The 18,353-nt window shown below is 34.2% G+C and overlaps 2 protein-coding genes across 2 annotated transcripts in view; one reads left to right on the forward strand and one right to left on the reverse strand.

The window, feature by feature from the left end:
• Positions 1-7,964, forward strand: part of LOC147065484 (uncharacterized) — a 132,578-nt gene extending 124,614 nt beyond the window's left edge. Inside the window, exons 5-10 of the mRNA XM_085956991.1 lie at positions 267-4,938; positions 5,157-5,814; positions 6,070-6,414; positions 6,874-6,980; positions 7,182-7,229; positions 7,650-7,964. Coding sequence (XP_085813117.1) covers positions 267-4,938; positions 5,157-5,814; positions 6,070-6,414; positions 6,874-6,980; positions 7,182-7,229; positions 7,650-7,913 — 6,094 coding nt within the window. The 3' untranslated portion in view covers positions 7,914-7,964. The remainder of the gene's footprint in view (positions 1-266; positions 4,939-5,156; positions 5,815-6,069; positions 6,415-6,873; positions 6,981-7,181; positions 7,230-7,649) is intronic.
• A 1,790-nt stretch (positions 7,965-9,754) lies between these two features.
• Positions 9,755-17,768, reverse strand: BBS5 (Bardet-Biedl syndrome 5 protein). Its single transcript, XM_085956763.1, has 7 exons — positions 17,578-17,768; positions 16,511-16,659; positions 15,902-16,079; positions 13,740-13,830; positions 13,084-13,230; positions 11,320-11,511; positions 9,755-10,736 (listed from the first exon to the last, which is right to left on the reverse strand). The coding sequence occupies exons 1-7, from the start codon at positions 17,625-17,627 to the stop codon at positions 10,509-10,511; spliced, it is 1,035 nt and encodes a 344-aa protein (XP_085812889.1). The 5' UTR covers positions 17,628-17,768; the 3' UTR covers positions 9,755-10,508.
• Positions 17,769-18,353: the final 585 nt, after the last annotated feature.

The raw sequence follows: 18,353 nt of genomic DNA on the forward strand, positions 1-18,353 counted from the left end.
TAGTTTTTTTTATAATAATATGGCCTATCTAGCTGAGACAGTCAAATTATTTTTTCCACGAGACAGACGAGTAGATAGGTCATACTTATTTTTATAAAATATACATAAAATTAGATAACTATGTTAATATTTTCGGAAAATTATCGAGCATTTCGGTTTGTATAATGTTCTATTCCGAGCGCTGGGTTTAATCAAAATTCCGGTATGTATAGCTTATTTTCCGTATGTAAATATATTTTTCTCATAAAGTGTTGTTTTCATTCCAGGTATAAACTTGCTCAGCAGAAATCTGAATCTGAAGAAAGCGAAGTAGGTAGCGCTCCTTCTCCTAGAGGGCAGAGTCCAGCGCGGGGAGATACCAGAGTTGGCGGGTCACGTGTGACAGAACGCGGCCCTCGCAGCGCCCTGCTGCGAAGACTCCTGGGGCGCGAGCCCACCGTTCCGTTTGGAGGATCTCATTCGGAACTCCGCTACTGGGACAGTCGCTCAGGAAGCAGTTCGCCCAGGCAGCCGAGATCTCCCGAACGCACCTGCGAAGCCTGCAAAAGACTCTCGGACAAAAATTTGACTTCAATAACACGAGCTGAAGTTCACGCTCCACCTATATATAGAAACTATATCAATCAATCGTCCAGATCTCCGAAAAGGCAGAAACTCAATTCGACAGGATCGTCCGGGCAAAGTCCCGAAAGATACATCACGATGTTGGAAAACGCCAGAAATGAAATGCTGGCCAGAGAAAGTAGTCAGAGACAAACGACTTCTCCGAGTACGTTAATGGCAGGCGGGTCTTCGCCTTCTGAAAGATCTTCATTTAAATCTGTATCATTATCTGAAGGTTCACCTAAGCTGAGACTCAGCTCGCTGGCGACATCTTCTTACCCCGCTACTGAAGGAACTAGTATATCGGAAGGTAGTAGCAACATGACGAGATCTTCGGCTAGCTATTCCAGCGATGATACATCACAGTGCAATGTGAATAGGGTCAGTCAAAATCGTCCAGTCACAGCCGGTGATATTTCCAATAATGAGTTGCCGGGAGGAACCGTCGATCCGAAGAAGAGACGTACAAGCGTTTGTATTTATATGAATTCCCTTGACTCTCCCAGTGTTGAAATAAAATCTGAAAGTGTAACAGATTCTAGTGCACTTTTAGTCACAGACTCAACTACGGCACAGGAGTCTGGTCTTTCTTCCACCGATAACAAGACTTATTCAACATTTGAAAGTACGCAGACCAGTGAAACTACAACGTCAACATTACCAACAACCTCTTCCTCAATATCAGAAAAAACAACCACAACCGAATCATCGAGTGCTACCGTGACCTCATCCACACGGAAAGAAACAAGCTCTCCCAGTGATTCAGCCATGTCGATGCACACATCGGATTCCAACAGTTTTAATGGAACCGATGAGAAACCTAAAAGTGGTACACCATCCAGTGCAGATACCAGAAACGACCCAGAAAATAGAAATTACAGAAATAACAACCATGACCAAAGAGAGCTATCTGATACAGGAATATCTGGCACAATAGAAACTGAATGCGATAGCAACAAGAATTCATATGACGAAGTGGATCACAATATTTCAAAACCAGGGAGCGCTGCCAATTCTGATGATTGCAGTACCGACATCAATAGCGATATGGTGACATGCATCGAAAATTCTTTGGCTCTTAAATTTCCACACGGTACTCTTAAATCTTCTTATATTGAATGCCTTGAAGTTGTTGTGTCGGAAACTTTAAATTCATCAGCATTTACCAACAATAAAAAGATAAAAACAGACTCGGCACAAATTGATGATGTGAACAATCATCGAGCAATAGAAAAAGATCATTTGAAATCACCGTGTAGTATTGTAGACATCGATCAATACGTGTCTAATATTTTAATAGATAGCTTGAATACCATGACGGATCAAATCAATGAAATCAATTCAAATATTGATGATGACCTCAAGTTAAATATTTTGGAGAAAGAAATCAAAGTCAAGTTACAGAGTGTAAATGCAAGTCCGATCAACTTCACAAATAATTCTATCATTACATCTCTGCTAACGCATATTCCTGATAAAGAGTTACTGGAGACAACGGTGATTGAGGAAAAGACCAGATCATTAGCGTATACGACAGAATCTAAAATGTTTCCTTTGGAAAACTCCACAGAATTACTCGATAAGAGGTCAGTTTCAGATAATTATGTCAACATAATAAAAAAAGAATTTTTGGAAAACAACAATGTTAATGAAGAAAAGAAATCATCAGTGTCTGATTCAAATATTTTATATGAAAATGAAAACTATCAGGAGATTTTAAATAATAATGTCGATACTCAATCATACGAGAAAGGTAGCGAAGCCACTGATTCAATGGAAAATAACTTTTATCTTGCCAATGCTAATTTTCCTTCTTCTGACTTAAACGAGAACGAAGAGGTTTCACACAATGATATGACGTCTAAAGCAGTACTACAACAGTTGCACAAAATATTTGAAAATAGTCCACAGCACACAATAGACTCCCAGTCTACGGATGTTGATTCTAACTTCAATTATTGCAACAAGAATCCGACAAATCCATACTTTTGCCAATCGGCTTATAGTAACACATCCCATCTAGAAATGTCAACAGATGTGGACGTATTTGTTGATAACAGCCTGAATAAAATGATGAACAGTATTGATCTTGATTATAATTCAACTAGCTTATGCGAAGATATCCAAAACATGACAATCGACAACTGCCAGAAAACTGAAGAGGACAATTTAAATACTGCATTGCTTATTAATAGTGATATGGAAAATAGTTCAGAAAAACATTCTAAATCAGAACCCAAAGATAGTAACAATGTTATCAGCAATGTAGGAACAGGAAGTATTTATCAAAAACCTCCACAAAAACCTCTAGTAGTTCCAAGATATTCAGCAATACCCCACTCTCAGTCCATGGAAGTGAATACTTCATCGGACGAAGAAGATTCAACTTGTGAATCTGATTGTATCAGTCTTGTCGACAGCTTGGATGATCCGTCTTCGCCGAGGCAACCTCTAACCGATAAGGAAAGGGTGAAACAGAAAGTTTCCAGGCACGATAAGCAGCTCGTGAGAGGAGATATAATGTCATTGCTGCCGGAAAACTCTACAGTAGAGACTAGGCAGTCTAAAGAAAGAAGTGAAACATTTTTTGTTCCTATCAAAGAAGATATGCCCGAGTGCGATAAAGATGTTGTGGTAGCTCAGCATATGCCCGAGAAGATAAGAGAAAGATTACTGAAAAGAGAACAGAAACGAGAATTGAGAAAGGAGCACTACAAAAGAAAAAAAATGAAACAGTTGAAGAAGGACTTACAGCAGCAAAAAATTGTTGAAATGCAGAAAATTAAAGACGAACATGAAAAGGAGTGTGTTGAGATATTGTCTCTGCTGATCGATCAGGTCACGGAAAAAGTAGCTAAAGATGAGAAGAAAAAGCCTAGCAAGGATCAAAAACCTACACAAACGAGTAAGAAAAATATGAATGAAGCGGAAAAGAAATTATTACAGAATAAAAAAAACTCTTTGAAAGTTGAAAAAAATTGTAAAAAGGAAGATACTGCAGAATTTGAATCCTTTGTAGTAGATAAACAAGGATATATACAAATGAAAAATTCGAAAAGATCGGATGATTCTGTTAGGGGAAAGCTTGACCTCAAGTATGAAAATTTTGCAGAACACCAGAGGAATAATAGAAATAATGTTGAGCGTGCTCCGAATACTAGATTAGTGAAATCAAAAAATAGTCCAGAGTATAAAGAATGTCAATTTGATCCTACTTTAACTGGTCCACGCCGCTTATATCAAAAGACAGAGTTTAAGGAAGGAAATAGACATGTCGAAATTTTGGAAATAGTCGAATGTATCGATAGTTCTCCGGAACCATCGGACGAAAGCCAGGATTTTTCTTCGTCAATGTCAAACGGCAGTCGTTCGAAAATTCCTATACTGGTTCATGAAAAATTTCACAAGATATCCAAAAATAAACCAATGCAAAAATCGTCAAAAAATTGCAAATCACCTGTAAATAGAAATGGACCCCTCAATGGGACTACCGCTAAAGGCGACATGAAGAATTATAAATCCACAAATCCCAAGATGGATCAACTCATTGCGAATATATTGATTGAAGCTTTCAACGAAGACGATCCAAACAATAGAAAGCTCCAAATTTTATCACCTCGTGATAGAAAATCTAGTGAACTGTCAGTAAAAAGGCTAGCTCTTCCGTCGCAGACACCTTTAAGGCGGGCATCGATTCCTCAGCAGAATACTGCAAATCATGATAAAGTTTCAACTCTACCAAAATACCAACAAAGGTTTGATGCTATTCCTGAAGAAAGAAGTAGTGTGAGCGTTGAATCATCCAATGAAGAAATTAATTCTACGAATGCAAATAGGAGAGCATCATTACCGGCAAAAATAAGAATGACTCCATCGAAGACTCCTTCACCCATGATTGAATCGAAGAAATCTGGTCGTCTGGGAGGAGAGATTGACAGTAATCAATTTAAATCACTTGAGAATAATGTCAGCATGCCTGATTTGAGATGTTCATTGACAGTCGTCGATGAAATTGTGCCAAATATTAGTAATAAGTCAGATATAGAAACACGAATAGTCAAACATGTTTCCTCTGAGAAACCTGAAATTCACGATGTTTCCACCTCACCAATGCCACAGTACATATCAACAGCCACCAGCCCGATTCCACTCGCACCTATTGATGACAGCAAGTACACTGAGCAAAGCCACCCATCCAAACAAATGAAAGGGAAGAAAGCGCTCACTACCAGAGACGGATGGGCCGGCTTTTGTAGACCGCAGAATGGATTTTCACCGGAACACGAAGGTACTGTCACAGTCAACAGCTCCACGATTCCGCACTGCACTATTACAGCACACCAATTATTATAATAGGATTTTTGACACCAGCACTCTTAAACCGTTTGTTTATCGACATCACTGCCTTGAATAATTAATTATTGATTTGTATTATTATTATTTAAAATGTATTTTTTTGGTAAAGTAATAAATTATATACAAATAAAAAGGATTTTTTTTAAGGTTCTCACCCATCTTCCAATAATCCTTCTGACAGGGAAGTATTTGAGAAGATGAAAGACACCGCCCCGATCCAAAGCCCCGCCTCGGATTCCATCGAAATTGCTCCTCCTTCTCAAAGAATATTGAGAACGATGGATAGCAGAAACAATATTCGACAGATTAGTATAATACATGAGGTCGAAGTGCCGGATAAAAAAAAACAAACTGATAAAGAGAGCACTTCTAAGGTAAAGGATAAAAATAAAGAGAGAAATAATAACCAGGCTAACAAAATTACATTGCAAGATACAGGTTGCAAAGTAATACCCAAGACAGATAAGGCTCATAAGAAAAATGTTAAAGAACTTGAAATTAAAAATGAGAAAAGTGGACAGGGGACCGATCCGGATTCTGAAAATCAATCCGGGACCTCATTCACAGTGAAGCATGGTAATCGAAAAAGAACAGAGACGAAGATCCAGAAAAGTGAAAGCCGTGATAGCACAAATAGCAAAACTTTAAAATTACCAAGCCCATTCAGAAATCAAAGTTCGACACAATCGACAGAGAGTACGAGCAGCGGGAGTGACTCGGAAGTCGGGGTGACTTGTCCACAACTTGTTCCCCGATGGCTTCCAAATGCGGTCCCTCGTTATCGCCGCACGATGAATCGAAGGCCACAAAGACAAGATGATCAATTTCATTTACCATATCAAAATATGGCCGCTGGTGAGTTTATGCTATCAATCTCACCTTAATATTGAAGTTAATGCACATGGATTTAAATATTAATAAAACTGTATTATATAAATTGAATCAAACTAATATGGCGTTTGACTCATATTATTAAAATCAAATATCTCATACATAATGATTTATCATTCATACTTTGGCACTTAAAGAGTAATCACAAATGGAATCTTATAGCACCTTTAGTTTCACTCATCTAACTGAGAGTGGAAGCTGCAATACTACTTCTTTTAGGTGGATGGTCTGTCACGTTAGCTGGAAGTTGCTATACAGCGTTACCGACGGATGTTGAGATGAAGGTCTCGTTCCCTAAAAATAATCAGCAGCAAGCCACGAGTCAATCCGATTCCGGTCTCGGAGAGGAACACAATAATTACAAGAAACAGGGATCCGCTGCTCAGGCCGTCTGCAAAAAATGTGGCAACAGAGAAAACCTCTGTCAAAATTGTCAAACATCACCGAATTGTAAATGTATCGCAACAGTAGTAAACCAACCAGAAACTGAGAGTGAAAATCAGTCATTTTTACCGCCGGCTCAAATCAGGAAAATGTCCCGAAGCTCAAAGATTGAAGATGATGGTAATTTGAACATGAGAATTTTATTTGACTTATTTTATTACTTACATTCAAATTTATGTTTCAATATCATATTATTGAATAACTAAAAATGAATAATTAATAAACCAATTTGAAAGAACCTCCAACATAAATGTCTCTAATCAGTTGATTTATAGAAAGAATACACACAGGATCTATTCACATTTTGATACTGCAATAATTATTAGAATATTAAAAAGTACTAACCCATTCATATCATACATAAAACCAACACTGCATACATAGGTGTCTTTAAATATATTGAGATGTAAGTATTGATTTTTGTATGTAAGCACAAATAATTATCAACCAAAGACATGGAAGGAATATTGTCTACTGCAAAGACTTTTAACTGGTGATTGTTTGAAAACTTAAAAATAATAATAATTACTTCTTAATATTCAGGTGATTTGTATCAAACGCGGTATAATGTATTTTCAGGGTCAGTAGATCCCATTGTCAATTCTTCCAAAAAGTATTTCCAATATTTACCAGATGTCAATGCAATGCCAAGTCTAAGAAATAGATCAAAGAAGTCTTCCATGAAGGTATATGGCTTTTATTCATTTATCTTATAAATAATAAAATATATTTATTTTACTTATTATATAATTTACTATTAATTACACGTGTATGCATTCAAAAATTTTCAATACATACTGTTTGTCATGAAATAATTTGCTTTTAATGTTGTGGATGTATAGAAATCTAACATTCTTACATTTACATTATGTAGAGGAGTGTTTCAGATGGCACGCCGGTTCTCCCTGCATTGTTGGCTCCCAGAAGATAAGCTCGTAGGAAGACAGTAAGTTGTTGAAATGAAGCATTTCTTCTGATAAATTTCACACACATTTTTGTTTATCTCCCCCGCCTATACCCTGGTTTATATTGCTTACAAAAATAGCTTATTTTGGAAGAAATTAAGTGTTTTTAATTGCCATTTATCCATTACAATCTGGAATAAGACTTATTGCCCAGATCAATTTATGTTCAGCCTTTGCCAATTAAGCGTCTTAGGCCACTTCTTTAGTCAAACCAGACTTTCAGATTTTATATTTAATTTAAATAATATGTATTATATTCTTTTGAATGTTACAACCCATGCAACCCATGCAACCCGAAGACAGTAAGTGTAGTAGTAGAAGTGGAACACCCGGGTACTGATAAAATTACATTATTTAATATTGTGAACTCACTGGGAATTGAACCTTGAGCCCCCGGATGAGAAGTCAGTACCTAGCACACCGGACTATGAGGGCCACCTTATGTGTATTATAGGTAATATGTTACTTAAAACTTTCAGGAAAGTTGCAAAGATGGAGATAACAGAAACTATTTTGCCTGAAAATACAGATGAACTTTCTGTATTGGGCTGCGCAATTATGCCTGAAATGAAACCCAGAGTGCCAACAATGAGCGAGCGAGATCTGACCAGAGTCCAAACAGCACAGTTTTACTCGAGGAATAGGCATTTGTAACATAATATAGACATTAAAATAGAAAAAATAATAGCCTTCATTTCGATGTGATCATGATGTCTGATGTACTGTCAAAGATAAAGGTATCTATAAAAATACAATATTCTAAAGCCCAGGCATGTCCAACTGCAAGTAGGCAGTGATCTACCACATTTTACCATTGTCATTCTTTGACTTGAACAAATGTATTATATTCAGCTGAGGACACTGGGGCGTCACAAATTCAACAGCACTTGTCTTTCATTGTCACAACTAAATACTCAATTTCCAATTTGTCATGAAAGTGACATGTATATTTTTTTCCCTATTCTCCTTCTGTGCAAAGAACCTACTGCTCAACGATAAGAGGAACTATGCCTCAGTTTAAAGCATGGAGATTAACATCTTCCCCTTTTCTTACTACTGTGGCAGGCCATGAGTGATGCAATACGAATTAAGTAATATGACAAGGTCACGTAAGCTTCTTCATGGATAATTTGAAAACGACTTTTGTGTAAGCTAGAGAAATAAAAATTGGAACGGTTAATTCTTCCCCTTCAAAATCTCAGTGAAATCATATTATTACAACTGATTGCACGTGTATTTTACATTTTCAATTTCCATCAGTTCGGTCGACCAAAATTTATCCCACATCGATCGTGGGAAGATCGACGCATTGGACATGCCTGCTTATATGCAATCATTATTGTTTGTATTATTATTATTCATGGACATACATAAGACTTTTATAATGAAAAGCATTATTGAAATACATAACTTGGATAATAAAACTCATACAAAACAAAAACATAATAATATTAGGAAAAATCTTGGAAACTATAAAGACCATCACACCAAAAGTAGTTTCAGACACCCTTCTATGAATCAAATTTTGTAATGATTATTACCTTGATTCAATATAAAGACGGGATACCCACGAAGGCCGCGCGTCGTGGGTCCCAGGTTCGAATCCTGGGTCTGGCAAGTACACATATTGTTTTTCAATTTGTGTATGAGTCAGAGTATGGACCTAATAAGTTGAGCAAGTGGCTGACAAAACAAAATCTGTTAATACAAGCCTCCACACTATGGAGGCCCATATGATCTTATTAGGATCGGACATGGTCGAAAAAATAAGAAGAAAAGTCATCTCTTGACAAAATTTGAAAACATTCTCAATAATCGTATGTATGTATTATGAACATATATCTGCAAGATAAAACTGGGTCAATAACTTAGTGATCAGAGCAGTCGTCCGGTAAGCGAATAACATAATTTCGAATCCTTCATGGTTGAAGATCTCTCCTTATAGGTAGCTTTTGGAGATTTTTCAGTTTGGTTATGTATTTCAATCACTGTTTAATTTTCATTAGGTGAATAATGAACCCATTGAAATTAATCGAGAATCATTTATTTTCCAGATTTAATGTCCACACAGACAATAGATATCAATTATTATTATTGAAGTTTTTATGGAAGTATATTTAAATTAATATAGTTTGTCAGCAATAATACAAATGAAAACGTTTGTTTAATCTAGATGAGATAAAGGAAAAATGGAAAAACGACATTGAACGAAAGTTGATGAGCTTTGCGTAAATTATTATCAGATACCTATTATGAATACTGAATGCAAGATGATAAAAAATACATGTAAAATTTATAATATTGTAAAATAAAGGTAAATTAAAAGATAATGATGTTTCATTGTTTATTAAAATTTATTGATTTAACGAAAGCTATTGAAATGCTTTTATAATATTATATAACATTATACACAATACATTAATAAAATTAATTATATAATACAATAGCTACATACTAAAATGAGATACTTCAGATTACTGAGTGAAATTGTGGAAACGGAAAAGAATGTCGCTTTTCTACTTTCTACTTTTGCAACAACTGTATTTATATATATAACACCACATTATTGCAGGAAGGAATGCTTCGACACAATCTCAAATGAGTAAAATGGTTTATTGTGTGTTGAAGGGAAACAATGGAATGGCAACATTTTTTAGATATTTTTAATTTCGCACAGTGGAATCAGGTCATAATACTTATTTCAACTCACCGATAATACAAATGAAGGGCCCAGGATGAAACAGTGTTAACCATGACATTTTTAGTTTTGAGAAAAATCTAAATAAAACATTGTTCATATTATATAAGTTTAAACACATATTAAAAGAAACTACAGAAATGCTTCATCAAAATTTGGTCGCCTGTGTGATCTGGCATATTAATTTCCACCAATAATTTGTGGTATAGGTACACTACCTCAAGATGTAATTAGTTAATGAAATATTTTTGGATGAAATGATAGATAGGTACAGTTCAAAAACACCCTTATCAGCGAAATTTAAATCAGGTTTTTTTTACAAATAACTTAGAGGCGATTCTCATAGATGGCATAATCTACTCAATTTTAGCCAAAAAGATGGTTGATCATAGATATTTTATCCTGGGCCTTTCAAATAACCTGTGGCATTGCAATTTACAGGTTATGTGAAAGAACATAAACAGACCTTATTATTATCAAAAACGATATCTCAACTATTCCAGTAAAGCTGAACAATTTACACAAAGGAGGTTTATACAACATAGCTATTACTAAGTTGCGGGCAATACCTCCCATAGATCTTTAAGAGTAAACCCTTCTCTCGGAGGTTCAATAGCAAGTCCCAGATAGGGGCTGTAGACTGGAGTATCATTCACTTTTGGACCTTCTCTCTGTGCAGCCTGCGACGCCAGATATATGGAAGGACCCATTTCACCACGGGGTTCTCCTATTTCTTCAAAGTCATCCTCTAATTCAGCGTCTGGGGTAGATGAAGACGGCTGAAAAGAAAATAATATTTCATCATAAGAAGTGGTATATTATTCTTGTAATGTGATAAGTGATATTATGTATTAATTTCTACATCATTTTACGCTAATAAGGCATTACAAATTTTAATAATTAGTGTCAGTACGAATGTTATCAAATACACCTATTATCCTTTTTAGCAAACATAATATTATCAAATACAATTTTATTCATGGCGTTACTGCCACAAGTTAGTAAGTCTGGAAATCATATTATGGAGTGAAACTAAGCAAAATTTTGTAACTGAGTCAGTTCCACTATAAAGATAAAATTATTAAAGATGGGTCTGTATCAACTAATTATATTATAAGAAAACAATTCATTCGTATTTAAAAAAACACTAAAATATAATATCCGATAACAATCAATTTCAATATTCAAATATATGGATTAAGTATTTGTATATTTTTGGTTTTATTTCAATTAATATTTTATCTAATGTCTTTCCACTTTTTGGTGATTAATTAATACCTATCTAAAAAAAAGGGGGTGATGTGCAGTAGTACACTGTTACAATATTTTGATAGTTAAGTCCGTATTTAGTAGAGCAGTTACCTGATTGTACCAAGTGTACTGTACTCCAAAAACAGGTTTATTGATGTAAACCGAATGAAGTGTGCTTAATTCTTTGTATAAGGGCTGCAATTTGTCAGATGGGTCAACTCTGAAGCCTAGTACGTACCCACCTCCTGGTCCAGATGTCACTATGACAAGAGCTTCACCGAATTTTGATTCTCGAACTTTTACCTTAAAATTTGATAGAACTTAATAATAATTAAAATCACCGGGTGCTACAATTTCATAAATACAAAAAGACTTATCCAGAAATAGACAATTTATTATTATTACTCACTGTTTAAATACCATGTAATTAATTCTCTATGGGTGCCTGTTTTATGATTCACAGAAAATTTTCCGCAATGAATACTCTACTGCCAATGAAAAACAGAGGCTTTTTATCTTATATTTTAATTCAACGTTTTCTTGCCTTTGCATTATGGATGCAATAATATTATATTGGTGTGAATTTTAGAGCTAGAGACATCATATCAAAAGAAAGTATCTTGAAAGGTATCAAAAGAATTATTTAAGTCCACCCAATAAAAAACATTCCAAAATCCAAGGTGCGAGCGAGCGAGTGACAAAAGTATCGATACTGATATCCCTATGTATAATCCACATTATCCTGTTGGAGAGCTATTTGGGCAACTTGGTAAAAGTTTTGTATTGTAATGATAGGTAGGTACATACGCAAATGATTATATTATATACACAACAATTTTATTATTATGAACATTTTATTTAATACAATAGCAATCATTTGGATAGATTCCCTGAAAGCCTGATATCATAACATACAACCACCACTGTGCTGTAGGGATTGCAATACCGGTATTTCAAAACCAGACAATACTGATATATTTGGAATTGAAAGTGGAAACAGAATCTATCAATTAACATGAAAGGTTTCACGGAACTGCAATTTTTAGCCGGCATATGTGATGTCTGGTTTACTTCCGTTGCCCTTCGACATCCTTGGTGACCAGCAATAACATGTGCAAATTTGTGAAATATATTTACATTATAGGTAGGTACCTACTTCCCTGATTTAAATTTTTTCTGAATATGTTCGCCAGTCAGTTGTGAGGTGTATTTTTAGATGTATCTGAATTCGCGGTTAAATACTGTTTATCTGTATAATCATAAGTAACCTCAACCCTAGTTGCGAATATTTCATAATGAAATAATAATTATACACTATAATGGGCCTGTGCCTAGTTTTTTTATGTTTACCTACTAAAGAGTAACTTATACAATAATGGAGAAATATAATAATCATATAAATAACCGAGCAATATTGTGTTTGGTTTTACTTCTTATGGGATAAAAGTAAATAAATTGCTAAGTGTAAAAAGTGCAATAAACCTAGGTAATAAATAGGTAGTTACCTATTTAGATATTTTTGCTATACAATATTAATATTTTAATGATATTTTTAAATCTATATATATTGGTTGGTTTTTCCATATATTTCACGAATACCGGTATTAATACCGATATTCAATAGTAAATACTGAAATACCAGTATTGGTATTTTCATTCGGTATTGTAATCCATACTGTGCTGGATATGTGAAATACCTAAAAAATCGATTCTATGTTGCGATTTCAACATACCTGAAATTAATTATAATCAAATTTTGCCACAGTTTAGTAAATTATTGAATTATAAAATAATCATCACACATTGACAGTACCTATTAAGAGAATTAGTGAGATATGTAAGATTAAAATAATAGTTTAAGTAGATCATACATACATTATCGATTTGAATATATGGTAAAGAAACGTTAAAGTTGTCATTAATATCTGCAAACCATACAACCCGGACATTTGTAATGATCATTGTACCAAGGTTTCCAGTATCGCTTGAGAGGTTCCATACACCATGCTGAGATATGTGTATCTGTAGAAATATTTTTGAAAAAAATAAACACATCTTAGATAAAATGTAGTACCTATTCAGTGGTTGAGTAACAGTCAAGAATTTCAAATTGATGACAATTATTAAAAATATTTGAAAAAGTGACGTAGGTAGTTAAATATTAATTGTATTGAACCATTCTTAACCCTTTCTATGCCTTACGATATTACTATGGCAGTAACTGACAGGCCGCAGACTTTTAACGACACATGTTGAATGCAGAGCGAAGCTCTTATTGAAATCGCTGTAATATCGATAATTTGTAGCTTTCTTTTTCATAATTATTCAAACAGATGTCACTGTATGTTTAATTTTTTAGATTATGCAAATCAATCGACAGTGGCTAGGAATTTGAGTTTAAAATCGGATGAGATAGAAATATGCATGTGTGGCCTGTCGATCATGGTATCAAAGAGTGAGAAAACTCGCTGAAGGCTCAGAACCGGTTAAAGATAATAAAACTATTTTATAATATGTATGAAGCCACACACCTGTTCTTGAGGAAGAATTTTTAAATTTTTACTTTGAATAATGGCACCCCGTAATTTCATTTCACGATAAAGCCTGGTTGATGCGTATGCCCTAAAATTGTGATATAATATATTTAAAACTATTAAATACTTAAAATAAATTTTTGTATAGTATGCGAAGACTTGATGCTAAGCAGTTATTTAAAGTTTATCTTGACTTGTAAAAATAATCTAAATATTATGTACGAGACTTTTTCAAGTCTTATACTAACAAGGGGATTACCACGAATTTCTTTTGACCATGTCCGATCGCAATAGGATCATATGGGCCTCCATAGAGTGGAGGTTTGTATTGACAGATTTTTGTTTTTACGAGAAATGGATGTCAGCCACTTGCTCAACCTATTAGGTCAATACTCTGACTCATACACAAATACTAACAAGGGGATTACCACGAATAGAAAGATTTATTTATTTATTATTCCATTCATACATAATAAAAATAAAATATGAGAAAGTAACGACATCTTCAAATACTAAACAATTACTGGATCTTTAATCGTAAGTAATATTTGTATAAATAAAAATAATATATTATTTTTTTATACAAAAATAATATTTAAAATAAGTCAGTATATTTTGAAAAGTAAAGTCAAACATGAGAGAACAAAATATTGCCATGTGTTGTTTGGAGTTACTACATACTGCTGGTATAATAATGGAGAAGGCCAGATCAGTGAACCAGGAATATTTTTCCAGGCCCGAATGGACGCAATAAGTATCTTAATATTTTAAAGATTATAAATAATTACAATGATACGAGGGTGGGTCAATAATTCCTTAGAAAAAAGCATTAAAACAGTTTTTATTTTTGTATTTTTTTTTTATTTCTCAACATAATCTCCTTGGAGCTCAATACACTTGGTTAGACGTTTCTCAATTTTTTTTAAACCGTCAGAAAAATAAGTTTTCGGAAGGTCCTCAAAATAAGCATTTGTCCGATCGATGACTTCTTCATTTGAAAAAAAACATTGTCCACTTAGCCATTTTTTTAAGTTTGGGAAAAGGAAAAAGTCACTGGGGGCTAAATCTGGCGAATACGGTGGGTGGTCGACCAATTCGAACTTCAATTCTTCAATTTTAGCCATTGATCGTAAACATGTGTGAACACGGGAATTGTCCTGATGAAAGAGGATTTTTTTCCTGTTTAAATTAGGCCGTTTTTCTTCAATTTTGTTTTTTAGCTGGTCCAATAAAGATGCATAATAATCCCCTGTTATTGTTTTTCCTTTTTCCAAATAGTCAACGAAAATAATTCCACGTGCATCCCAAAATACAGTAGCCATAACCTTACCAGCTGATTTTACGGTTTTCGCCTTCTTTGGACATGGTTCGCCTTTCGCAATCCACTGCTTTGACTGTTCTTTCGTCTCGGGAGTATAGTGGTGTATCCATGTTTCATCTACAGTCACAAAGCGACGAAAAAATTCATCCGGATTGCGTTGCATGAGCGACAACAGGGCTTTAGAGGCCACCACCCTATTGCGTTTATTGTCGACTGTGAGCAAACGCGGCACCCATCTTGCAGAAATTTTTTTCATGCCCAATTTGTCATGTAAAATAGAAATGACGCTACCTTTTGAGATCCCTATAACCTCAATTATCTCACTCAACTTTAATCTTCGGTCACTTAACACCACATCGTGGATTTTATTGATCATTTCTGGTGTAGTCACCTCTACAGGACGTCCTGAGCGTGGTTCATCCTTTGTTGATGTACGACCACGTTTAAATTCATTTAACCAGCTATAAATAGTTGCAAGTGAAGGAGCAGATATGCCGTGAACTAAATCCAACTCATTTTTTATTTCCTTTGCTGTTAACCCTTTTATATTAAAATGTTTAATAACAGCTCTAAACTCAATTTTCTCCATTTTTGTAAACAAGCAATTTTTTTTTTTTAAATGTACGAGAAACACACAACAACCCGACCAATCTGATTGAAACTTCGCAGCATACTGAATCGGTAGTGCCGCTGCATGAAAACAAACCGCTTACAGTACTAGTCGCGCCACCTGTCGGCTTTTCTAAGGACTTATTGACCCACCCTCGTACTTATAAAAATGAGTTTTACTATTATAGTAGTATCAGAATATGAATGAAAATGAATTCTATTTGGTTACTTGTGAACCCCCATTACGCTTGTGAAGTGTCTCATGTTTCCCGGTATGAGGTTGGTGAATATAAATTCATATCGACTGCCATTGTAGCTGGTGAGGATATACAGTGCTTCAGCAGTTCCACGCAATGCTGATCTAACCATTTTGGTGCTTGTATTCAATATACAATTATATCCAATGCCTGAAAACATACATTAAATTTGAAAGTACTGATACAATTGAAATGGTTGTGTATAATATGACTTGACAAAAAGATTTGTTTATTTCATTTGTATAATATATGTACTTTTTACATTCATAAATTAGATATTAAAAAGTAGGTATACAAAATCAGACTTTTAATAATAATAACATAAGACTTATTTTTGATTTGATTTTGATGAGTGTATGATAATATCCATTTTATTTCCACCAAAGAGATGGCATTAACAAAACGATATGGTAAAAAAGAAAAATTGTGTGTAATGAAATTTTCTACAAGGTATTTAAATTTTGTCAGTTTTAAAGTGGGTGTGGGATATATTTTTGTTTGTTTACATACTTGAGGAAAAATTATATTGCTATAGAAATTAGAGTAAAAAAGGATTTTTATTCATATAATAATCAACTTACATAGATTAATTCTTGGTGACGCCAATGAATGCCATAAGACTCGTAGATTGGAGATAACAAGTCTGCCTCTGGTGCCACTGTTTCCTTTTGTATCTTCCACTGAATCAAGGCGGTCCAAAATCTTTTCTCCTGGCCGCATACGCATTTGTCTGTATTTAAAAAATATATAATAATATCGACTGTAGAAAGGAAAAAGGACGTAATCCACACAAATCAAAATTTACAGGTGGCACAAAAAGTTTTTGTTATGGTTTTCGGTCAAAGTGAAAATACAAAAACGACATAACCGCGTGATAATTAATATTTTTGTTTTTATATTCATAATCTGATGTTAAAGAAAAACGTGTATGACACAACGTGTATTTAGAGGCCCATCCATATGCGGTTTAGAACCGTGTCCCATACTAAACTTATGATTTCTGTTCATGAAAATATATTTTCACTAAGGTTGTAAGTATAAGTGTATGGTATAAACGGATACAATCAGATGCTTATAATATACTTTGTGAAAATATATTTCCATGAACAGATGTTTCGCATGGTACACAGTTTCAGTCTATGGATGGCCTCAGTCGTGTACAACGCTGTTATCCAATAAAACCTCTTTTGAAAAAACTGAGGGTTACATCCTAGAGGCGGCAGGTTATATGAAAGTATGGTGAAGCAGGCTAGTATGGTGAAAAAGAATGGTGAGGCGGGCTGGTAATCAATTTGTGGCAAAATTTGAACGTTAACATTATATTATATGGGTGCGTTATATTCGCCAAAGAAAATCCTCTGTGATGCCCAGAATTTTTTTTATCGCGTCACTATTTCTTGTAAGTTGTCGGATATTGTTGGCCTGCTTCATTCAGCTGTATGATAAGGCCGATTCCTTGCCCCTTTTTTAATTTAATACCTCTATGGTTACATCCTTTTTCCTTTCTACAGTTGATATTATGTATATTTCTACTATTTTTATATAATACTTGGAAATAGAAAGGAGTATTAAATAAACACCTATTCCTGAAACTATGAATAATTTAAAAATTAAATAAAAGTCAATGAAAAGATATGTAGGTACTCACGAAAAAGGCAAATCGAATCGAATTTCCCGGTCTTCCCAAATTGAACCCATGACAGATTTCAATTGAAAATACTTATAGTATTTGTAGATAATTAAGTATTCATCAATTCGGTTATTATATAAGTACTGTGGGTAAATCTTATATGCCTATGATCTGTGTTGTATTCCAAATTATTTGAATGTATATTGTGTAACCATAGCAACAAAGTGCACACAATATGGGCAGTGTATCAGTAATGCCCGTAGGATAAAAATATTTTTCAGATGAAAACGCATGTTTTGTAAATGTTGAAAATACAAAAACAATATCTATCTCAAATCAAAGTACCTATGCAGTATAAAAAAAATCAATTCAAATTCAAATTTATTTATTTTTAGATGCAGTGAACATTACAAATTATAAATTCAAGGCATTTACAAACAAACAAAGAAATATATTATATTATGCAGTACCTAACATAAAAACAGTATAAAAAGTAAATAGATACAAAAATAATAATATACCTACTTAATAATAATATAATTACCTTTTATAAATATTATATTTTAGGAATTTATAAAACAACGCCCACCTATAAATACTCACCTCACTTAGGTGGAATATATCAACATCCAAAGCGATTTGGTTGAACAGAGTTATTGCCCTCCCAATCGGCATCACCAATGGCAGGTTAGTTCTGCATCATGGGAGAATAAACAACTGATGCTCCCGATTTCTAAAATAGGTAGTTATCAGGGACATCCATTAAGTTAATACAACTAAGAATGTAGTTCTCA

Source organism: Rhyacophila brunnea, unplaced genomic scaffold, assembly GCF_057557595.1.
Source record: "Rhyacophila brunnea isolate RB1 unplaced genomic scaffold, BYU_Rbru_1.0 scaffold_6, whole genome shotgun sequence".
In the NCBI taxonomy this organism is placed as follows: Eukaryota; Metazoa; Arthropoda; class Insecta; order Trichoptera; family Rhyacophilidae; genus Rhyacophila; species Rhyacophila brunnea.

Coding starts and splice junctions, on each gene's coding strand:
- BBS5 (XM_085956763.1), bottom strand. CDS start 17,627: ATGGGTTCAATTTGGGAAGACCGGGAAATTCGATTCGATTTGCCTTTT. Junction 16,080..16,510: donor GTCACCAAGAATTAATCTAT/GTAAGTTGATTA, acceptor GTATGTTTTCAG/GCATTGGATATAATTGTATA. Junction 13,831..15,901: donor AGCGTAATGGGGGTTCACAA/GTAACCAAATAG, acceptor TCACAATTTTAG/GGCATACGCATCAACCAGGC.